Raw genomic sequence first — 9,807 nt, forward strand, 5'->3', positions numbered from 1 at the left:
TTTCGGCTTGAAAAAGGCTGAATGTGTTCTTCCCTTTTGGTTTTCTAACTCCAGGTCTTTGCACTTTTCATTATAATATTTGACTTTGTCATCTCGAGCTGCCCTTTGATATTTTCTATTCAGCTCTTTTGTCTCCTCATTTTTTTCCCATTTGCTTTAGCATTTCTTTGCTGGAGAGCAAGTTTCAGAGTCTGTTTGGGTATTAATAGAATACAAACTGTTATCTTTAACAAACTGGAGAACTGGAGTGCAGCACTAGAGACACTCATTCAACTATGCCAAGAAATTTGGAAGACTGCTACATGGCCAACTGATTGGAAGAGATCCATATTTGTACCCATTCCAAAGAAAGGTGACCCAGTGAGTGCAGAAATCACCGGACAATATTGCATGCAAATAAAGTATGCTAAAGAGAATTCAAAACCATCTACAACCATCCATTGACAGGGAACTGCCAAATTCAGATGAGGACGTGGAATGAGGGATATAATTTCTGACTTCAGATGGATCTTGGCTGAAAGCAGAGAATACCAGAAAGATGTTTACTTGTGCTATATTAACTATGAAATGGCTTTTCATTGTATGAATCATGGCAAGCATTGGACAACATTGTGGAGAATGACTATTTGGAACACTAAGTTATGCCCATGAGAAACCTGTACGTAGACCAAGAGGCAGTTCAAACAGAACAAGGGAACACTGAATGGTCTATAATTAGGAAAGGTGTGTGCCAGGGTTGTATTCTTGCACCATTTTTATTCAACTTGTATGCTGAGCAAATAATTTGAGAAGTTGGATTATGTGAAGAAGAATGTGGCATCAGGATTGGAGTAAGAGTCATTAAGACCCTGCAATATGCAGATGATACAACCTTTCTTGCTGAAAGGGAAGAGGACTCAAAATACTGATAAATATCAAAGACTACAGCCTTCAGTATGGGTTGCACCTCAATGTAAGAAAAAAAAAAAATCCTCACCACTGTACCAATAAATAGCATCAAGATAAATGAAGAAAAAATTGAAGTTGTCAAAGACTTCATTTTGCTCATATCAATAATCAGCACTCATGAAAGAAGCATTCAAGAAATCAAATGATGTGTTGCATTAGGCAAATCTACTGCACAAGACTCTTTATTTAAAGTGTTGAAGAGCAAAGTTTGAGGACCAAGGTGAGCCTGACCCTTGGGCTGTGGCATTTTCAGTAGCCTCATATACATGTAAAAGTTGTACAGTGAATAAGGAAGACCACAGAAGAATTGATCCATTTGAGTTACGATGTTGAAGGAGAATATTAAAAGTACCATGGTCTGCCATAAGAGCACACAAATCTGTGTTGGAAGAAGTACAGACAAAATTTTCCTTAGAAGCCAGGATGGCCAGACTTTGTCTCTCATACTTCAGACATGTTATTAGGAGGGACGAGTCCATGGAGAAGGACATCATGCTTGTTAAAGTGGAGGGTCAGCGAAAAAGAGGAGCACCCCCAGCGAGATGGCTTGGCACAATGGTAGCAGCATTGGGCTCAAGCATAGCAACAATTGTGAGGTTTACGCAGGACTGGGCATTGTTTCGTTTTATTGTACGTAGGGTCGTTATGAGTCAGTACCAACTTGACTGCACCTAGCAACAACAACAATTTTTCTGGTCTGATGTTCTTGACATCATTCCATAATTCTTCTGGTCATCACTTTTTAATGCATGAAATCTGTTATTCAGATGGTCTGTAAATTCAGGAGGGATGTACTCACGATCATACTTTGGCTCTTGTTTACTTGTTTTAACTTTAATCAACTTTAGCCTGAGCCATCATTTGAGCAACTGGTGGTCTGTTCATAGTCAGCCTCTGACCGTTTTTTTTAGCTGATGATATTGTACTTCTCCATTTTTGTTTTCACAGATTTAGTCAGCTGATTCCTGTTTATTTCCATCTGGTGAGGTCCATATATATAGTTATGTTTTATGTTGTTGAAAAAGGTATTTGCAGTGAATGTCATTGGTTTTGCATAATTGTAACTCCAACATCGTTTCTATCACCAAAGCCATATTTCCCAACTACTGATCCTTCCTCTTTGTTTCCAATCACCAGTAATTATCTATATATCTTGATTACATGTTTGATCAATTTCACACTGAAGAAGTTGGTAGAATTCTTCAATTTCATCATCATTGGCTTTAGTGGTATAATTTGAATAATAGCAGTATTAGCTGACCTTCCTTATAGGCATAAAGATACTATCCTAACACAGACAGCTTTTTTGAAACACTCTTTTTTGTGTGAATGTTATTCCATTTCTCTTCAATTTGTTATTCCCAGCATAGTAAATCATACAATTGTCAGATTCAGAATGACCAGTACCTGTCCATTTCAGCTTATTAATGCGTCGACTGTAGATCTTTATAAATGCCATTTCATTTTTTGACAACTTTCTGTTTTCCTAAATTCGTACTTTGAACATTCCACATTTCAATAATTAATGGATATTTTTAGCTATTTCTTCCTCATTTTGAGTTGTGCCCCATCAACATTTGAAGGTACTGAAAGTTTTTCTCCATTCATTTCATTGTTCTAACATTGAGGTCAACTCTACTTTTGAGGTGACAGCTCTTCTCCAGTCATATTTTGAGTTCCTTTCAACCTGAAGCACTCATCTTCTAGCACTATATAAAACAGTGTTCTGCTGCTACTAATAAAGTTTTCAGTGGCTGCCCATTCAGAAGTGGTCTGCTTCTCCTTCCTAGTCTTAGCCTGGAAGATCTGCTGAAACCTGCCCCCTATGGGTGAACCTGATACAGTATATAGTACTGGTGGAAAAGTTTTCAGCATCACAGAAACACACAAGTCCCCACAGTACGACAAACTAGTGAGTAGCGGATGTTACATCTTATACACCAAGAACTCAGGAAATTATAGTATTAGAAAATGTTCTTACTCAGGTTATTCTATTTTATATATACAACTCTGTCAAAATAGAGTAATAATACCTAGTATTACTGCTACTGGTTGCTCTAAAAATAGTTTAAAAAAAATTACTTTCCTCATATGCTAGCCCATTCTTCCCCAATATTTAAAAAAGTGGTAGTACAATAGCTGCATTGTCAGATAGCCGTTGCACATTATAAACTCACCTTTTTAACCTTCATTTAGTTTTATATCTACTAATAATTATTTAACAAGGAGCTCTGGTAGCATAGTGGTTACGAATCGGGCTGTGAACCTTAAGGTCAGCAGTTCGAAACTACCAGCTGCTCTATGGGAGAAAGATTAGACGTTCTGCTCCCGTAAAGATTTACAGCCTCGGAAACCCTGTACAGGGTTGCTATGGGTTGACACTGACTCGATGGCACTTAACAACAACAACAACAATAATTATTTCATCCTCACCATCCATTTTTCTGTCAATATCTCTCTAGTTATTTTTTTGTTGACTGAAGACTGCTTTCTAGTAGAGTCCTTAGGAACAATAATCCCTGAGTTCTTACACGTTGATAACTATATGTGCCTTTTATACTTGAAGATTGTTTTGTTGTCTTTGTTAAAGACAACAGTGGTAAATACTGCTCTATAAATAATTCTGTGATACTGATGATCTACAGATGGATGCATGGATAGACAGGCAGACTGTACTGGTGTGAGAGGGAGAGGGGGAGTATACCCACAAATATATATAGGTTTGATAGAGTATATTTATACATGTATATTTACCTTTGCTACAATTATATCCATGAATGTGGAACATACAGGGGACAAAGTTATGAATACTTATTAAACATAACCAGATAGCTTGAGGTAATGAGTAGGTGGGCCTTGGGTGTTAAGACTGTGGTCTTAGGGGGACACTAAGTTCAATTTGGCATAATATACTCCACAAAGACAGCGTTCTACATCCTACTTTGATGGATAACAGTTGGACCTTATAAGCTTGTGAGTGGCCATCTAATGTGCAACTGTTGATCTCTGCCTATCCAGAGGAAAGAAGAGTAATAAAAATGGAAGCTACATTAAAACAACTAGTCCAATAAACTAAAGGACCCTGTGAACATCAGTCTCTATGATCCTGAGACCAGAAGAACCAGATGGTCCTCTACTACCACTACCATCTGCTCTGGAAGGTATCACATTAGAAGCCCTAGATAGAGTGGGAGGAAAATAGGAAATAAAACTCCAAATCATAAAAGAGACCAGGCTTATTGGTCCGATAAGAGACCTATGGAATCTCTGAGACTATGCATGCCTCTTAGTCACCCTTCACATCTGAAAATGAACTCAGCGTCATGGCTCAATTTTCAGCCAAACAACAGACAGGTATGTAGTGTAGAGGAACATTAGAGAAATATGGATACCTTAGAATAATCAACCATTTGAGATAAAAAATAAGGCAGCAAAAAAAAAAAATTGTTTCACTGAACACAAACTTCTTGGCTTGAGGGTTTTTTCTGGCATAAAGTGTGTTAATAAAAAAACTTGTCCTTATATATCACGTCATTTTTACTGAAACGTGCAAAGACTTTATTTTTCTTTAAAGTTCATTAATTGGACTTTTGGTGTGGCACTGTAAAATTAGCACTGGATTGCAAACCACAAGGTCTGCAGTTCAAACCCACCAGCTGCTCCTAGGAAACATTATACAATGTCGTTATGAATTGGAACCGACTCGACAGCACTTGACAACAACAACTAACAATTTTACTAGAAAATTACTTGGTGTTGATTGTTTGGGGTTGGCATTCTCTGGTACATGATGCCCTTTTTCAAATTCTAGTTTCATATCCATTTTATTTTAGAAAAATCATCAATTTTGGTTTCTAGTAATTCTGTTTCCATGCTCCATTGTACTTCAGGAGCTGCTATTGTGTACATTTGGAACTTCATTTCATATATTCAGTCTTTTGTAATTTTATCCCAAATTTTATCTTCATTTTCTGATAATACATTTTTTTTCACATTTTCACCTTTCATATTAAAGCATCATTTATTCTGTTCAGTCATTCTTATGTTCTTTCTATTCTACTCTTCATTTGTTTCCCCCCCTTCCCTCCTCTTTGTAATTTTTGAGTGTTATCACTTATGAGTTCTTCTAATTTTGATTTGGATTGTTCTTTCATGTCTTGTATTAAGCACTGGACAGCACTAGACTGCTAGCTGCAAGGTCAGTGATTCAAACCCTATACAGGGTCGCTATGAGTTGAAGCCGACTTGATGGCATTTAACAACAACAACAACAACATCATCTTCTTAAAATTTATTAGTTGTTTTAAAACAGTATGTTAAGGGGGCTTCAAGCAGTTCATGGAACAATTTCATTATTTTTTAATTCCAATTTCACGTGAACTTCTTGAAATCCCTTCATATTCATATATATATATATATGTTTTGAGTGTGTCTTCTGGCATGCTCTTTGGTTTGACTGTGTGGTTGTGATCTACTCCCTAGTCTCTCTTTTGTTGTAATAGCTTTTCTGGTGCTCAATTTATATGTGAGTTTAATTTAATTGAAAGGAGACTTGTTTCAGGTTGTGCTCCTAAATTCATAGGACTCCTATATATATATAAAATATATATGAATATAAATAATAAGATTATATATATATATAAAATGACTTGCTGTTTGTCTCTCCCACTTTTATTTGAATTCTCTTTTCTTCATCTCTGTTATCCTTACCTTGCTTAATTTTGATTCCACTTCTACCGGTTTCTTCTCAGTGTGGGGCCTTGTCCTAGAAAGGAGACTTGAAGATCAGTTTTGTGAGTTTATATGACTAAACTGGAGTCCATAGTGGTGCTACAGGACAAGCAATGAAGGACATGTTCCACAGTTCAAGTTCACCAACCAACCGCTCCTTGAAAACCTTATACAGGGTCACTATGAGTTAGAACTAATTGGACAGCACTTAACAACAAGGGCTAGACTGGTACCACTTCTTTTGGCCTTGCTGGGGACTTATTACAGTTAATAGAGTGCCTCCTGGTTTCAGTTGCTGGAGTCTTGGTGTGGCACTATGGGTTAATGCACTGGACAGCAAGGTCAGTTTGAACTGCAAGGTCAGCGGTTCAGGCTCACCAGCCGTTCCTCGGAAACCCTATACAGGGTCGCTATGGGTTAGAACCTACTCGATGGCACTTAACAACATCAACAGTTTCAGTTGCTAGTCTCAAAATTGCCCACTTGCCTTTTCATTTAATATCTGTTGTCTATTTTGAGGTTTTCTTCTGGTTGGGTTTATCATATGTCCTAACACAGTGCTTTCCCTTTATTTGTTCTGCACAGCTACTTACAGCACTCATGTCTGGTAGCTCTTGATTTTTTTCCCCTCAGTTACTTGTATACGGAAGTTTATGAGGATACTTTATCTTCTAATTTGATTTTAAATGATATCCTGGGTTTGTGAGTGTGTGTGTGTTTGTGACTTTTTATTAATTGAGTGAAGGTTTACAGAGCAAACCATTAGTTTTGCATTCAACAAGCCACATGCTTTTTCCATCTCAATGATTGCAGTTCCCTCAGTATAACATAATTATCCCACTTCCTCCCTGTGCTTCTTGTAGCCATTCCCTTCTGAGCTTTGTCCTTGAGTAAGTGCTGCCCTTTTAGTCTCAAATGACCGACCATTCTTTACTGTGCACACTCACTAGTGTTTCCCTATGTACCTATTGTTGTTTGTTGTTAAGTGCTGTCAAGTCGATTCCAACCCATAGCGACCCTGTCTGTATAGGGTTTCCAAGGAGCAGCTAGTGAACTTGAACCACCGACCTTGCAGTTCAAATGACTTTACAGTCTGACACATTAGCCCACAGCGCCACTCTGTTGCTTGGCTGAAAATTGAGCCATGGGGCTGAGTTCAGTTCCAGACCTGGAGTGTTACCAAGGAACAGTCTCAAAATTTCACCAGTAAGCCTGGTCTTTTTTTTAATGACTCTGTATTTTGTTCCACATTTTATCCCACTCTCTCCAGGACTTTCTTTCTAATTCCTTTCAGAGTGGCTGATAGTGGTAGCTGTTGTTGTTGTCAGGTACCATCAAGTCGGTACCGATCTATATCGACCTTACCCATAGAAACTCACAAGCTGAGTACCACTTAATTCTGATGTCAGAATCCTTGGTTTTTTGTTTTGCTGTCTTGTTGCTCTATTTTTATGTGGAGATTTGGGAATATCTGTTGTAGGATAAGCACTGGACTACCAACAAGATCAATGGTTCAAACCCACCAGTCACTCCTCGGAAACCTGTATAGTGTCCCAATGAGTTGGAACTGACTTGATGGCACTTTATAACAACAGCAGCATGTTGTCACTGCTATAGCCATTTTCCTAAAATCCCCATCGTAGGTTTTTGAGTAGGACAAGGACACAATGATAAGTAGGATGATAGGCTTACCTACCATCTACATGATGTAAGAACAGTATGGTCTTGGTCAGTATTTGTTCTTTAACTTTCTCTTTTGTCCAAACTCAGAAGTGCTCTGGGCTGTAATGTCCACTTCGTAGATTCCCATGGAAATAATAGCTTCTTATCACCACTTTCTCCAGGTTCACTAAGAATCTTTCCCCGGACAAAATCAACTTGAGCACTCTGAAAGGGGAGGGTCAGCTGACCAATCTGGAGCTGGATGAAGAGGTTCTACAGAATGTGCTGGAGTTACCTACCTGGTTGGCCATCACTCGGGTCTACTGCAACCGGGCTTCCATCCGGGTGAGAATGGGGGTCAGAGTGCCACTACTCGTTTCAGTGATCAGGCTTGCCCTCTTGGGGGGGTCACTTCCCACAGCTCTGAGTATTTGCTTTCCCCTTTCAGATCCAGTGGACAAAGTTGAAAACACATCCAATTTGCTTGGTAAGCCTCTTAATTCCAAGTAATCAACTGGGTGTGGTTGGGGAATGGACTTTTAAAAGACCCAAGAGAAGACGGGAAGGAGTTCTGACTGACTTGCCCCTTTAGGGAGTAGTGGACTCTGGGTTTCTCTCTGAGACAGAGTGACTGTTACCTGAAGTTATTCTGGAACTCCTGTGTAGAGTAGTATAGGAGTTAGCACCAAGGCACAAGACCCAGGATTCCTGAGGTTTTTTGTTTTTTGAAAAAGCTTTGCTGTCCATTTGTTAGGCTTTACTTACTTTCCCTCGGAATCCTGAGATGAAAATTACAACTATAGTTCTTGTTGACTACTGAGTAATTTATCAGCTGTTCAGATTTTATCCTAAAGGCTGGAACTCCCTGAAGCAGTAATATCCCTATAACTTGGATTTGTGTTTTACCTTTTTGTTGTGAGGCAACTTTGTGTTTGTCACGGAGTTCTGCTGCTAATGGAAATGGAAGAAGAAAGATGAGGCTTTGCCTTGCATTTCAGTTTGCTTACTCATTCATTCAACAGATATTTACTGCCTGCCTATTTTTGGCCCAGAATTTAATTAGGCATTAGAGTACAGAGATGGATAAGTCTGTGTTGTCTCCCTTTGTGCTGTTGTGTGTGGGTTTGTGCAGATGTTTAGCTCTCCAGGGCTTTTATTTCAGTGTCTGGATAAGGTGGAGGTGGAGATGAAGACTTGTGAGGAGCCTCGGCCCCCCAATGGACAGTCTCCCATCGCCCTTGCCTCAGGACAGAGGTTAGTTGCTATAGACTCTGTTATTTCCAACATAGTAATTTAATTTGTCAACTTAATTATTTTTTTTATTAAAATTATCTTTTAATTAAAAAAGTGAAAACTGGTTATTAGGGAAATTTTCAAACATATGCTGAATTAGAGAGAATAGTACATGGACCTCCATGTACCCAAGATCTCACTTCAGCAGTTAGAAACATTTTGCCTTTCTGTTTTCATCTGTCCCCTGCCTCTCTTGTGTGTGTGTGTGTGCATGTGTGCTGCTGTAAGTGGAAGTGCATGTCCCAGACACTGTGTAATTCTACCTACTTGTAAGTATATCTATGTGTTTTTTAACAGATAAGGACTTAAAACACAGACACACACACTTTTATTATTACTGTCAATAGAATCCCTGAATAGCATCTAACAGCTATATCATATTCAATATTTCCAAGTTGTCTTCAAAATAATTTTTACAGTACAGTGTGGATTGAAAGAGACTTATCCATTATATTTAAATGATACAGCTTTTAAGGATTTTGAATATATATAATTCACCTTTCTACATTTAAAGAAAATGTTTCTACCACTTATTCTTGGTAGAAACAAGATAGTTTTTCTAAAGAATTTAATATATTTTGTATTTTGATTGGTTATATCCTCAAGGTCCACCACTCATTTGTCAGTTTGTCATACTAGGGTGGCTTGTGAGTTGCTGTGATTCTGGAAGCTATGTCACTGGAATTTTAAATAGCAGCAGGGTCACCCATGGTGGACAGGTTTCAGATGAGCTTCCAGACAAAGACAGATTAGGAAGAAGGAGAGACAAACTATTTCCGAATGTTTAGTCACTGAAAACCTTATGACTAGCAGAGAAGCACTGTCAGATACAGTGCTGGAAAATGAGCCCCTCAGGTTGGAAGGCACTCAAAATGCGACTGAGAAAAAGCTGCCTCCCCAATGTAGAGTTGACTGTGATGATGCGAATGGAGTAAAGCCGGCAGGAATAAAGCCCTCGGGCCCCGTCATGTGCTGTTGGGGCATAACTCAAGATGAAGAGAAACAGCTGTTGTTGTTGTTTGTTGTTGTTAGTGCCTTTGAGTCGGTTCCGACCCATAGCGACCCTGTACAGGGTTTCTGAGGGTGTAAATCCTTACGGGAGTAGAAAGCCTCATCTTTCTCCCGCGGAGTGGCTGGTAGTTTCGAACCGCTGACCTTAAGGTTCGCAGCCCG

General features: G+C 38.8%; 1 protein-coding gene across 1 annotated transcript in view; it reads left to right on the plus strand.

The window, feature by feature from the left end:
• The first annotated feature begins 7,358 nt into the window (after window positions 1-7,358).
• UHRF1BP1 (UHRF1 binding protein 1) overlaps window positions 7,359-9,807 on the plus strand; it is a 52,309-nt gene continuing 49,860 nt past the window's right edge. The window contains exons 1-4 of the mRNA XM_006860559.1: window positions 7,359-7,387; window positions 7,524-7,686; window positions 7,790-7,828; window positions 8,504-8,595. Coding sequence (XP_006860621.1) covers window positions 7,359-7,387; window positions 7,524-7,686; window positions 7,790-7,828; window positions 8,504-8,595 — 323 coding nt within the window. The remainder of the gene's footprint in view (window positions 7,388-7,523; window positions 7,687-7,789; window positions 7,829-8,503; window positions 8,596-9,807) is intronic.

The sequence above is a fragment of the Chrysochloris asiatica genome, unplaced genomic scaffold (assembly GCF_000296735.1).
Source record: "Chrysochloris asiatica unplaced genomic scaffold, ChrAsi1.0 scaffold00038, whole genome shotgun sequence".
Lineage (NCBI taxonomy): Eukaryota > Metazoa > Chordata > Mammalia > Afrosoricida > Chrysochloridae > Chrysochloris > Chrysochloris asiatica.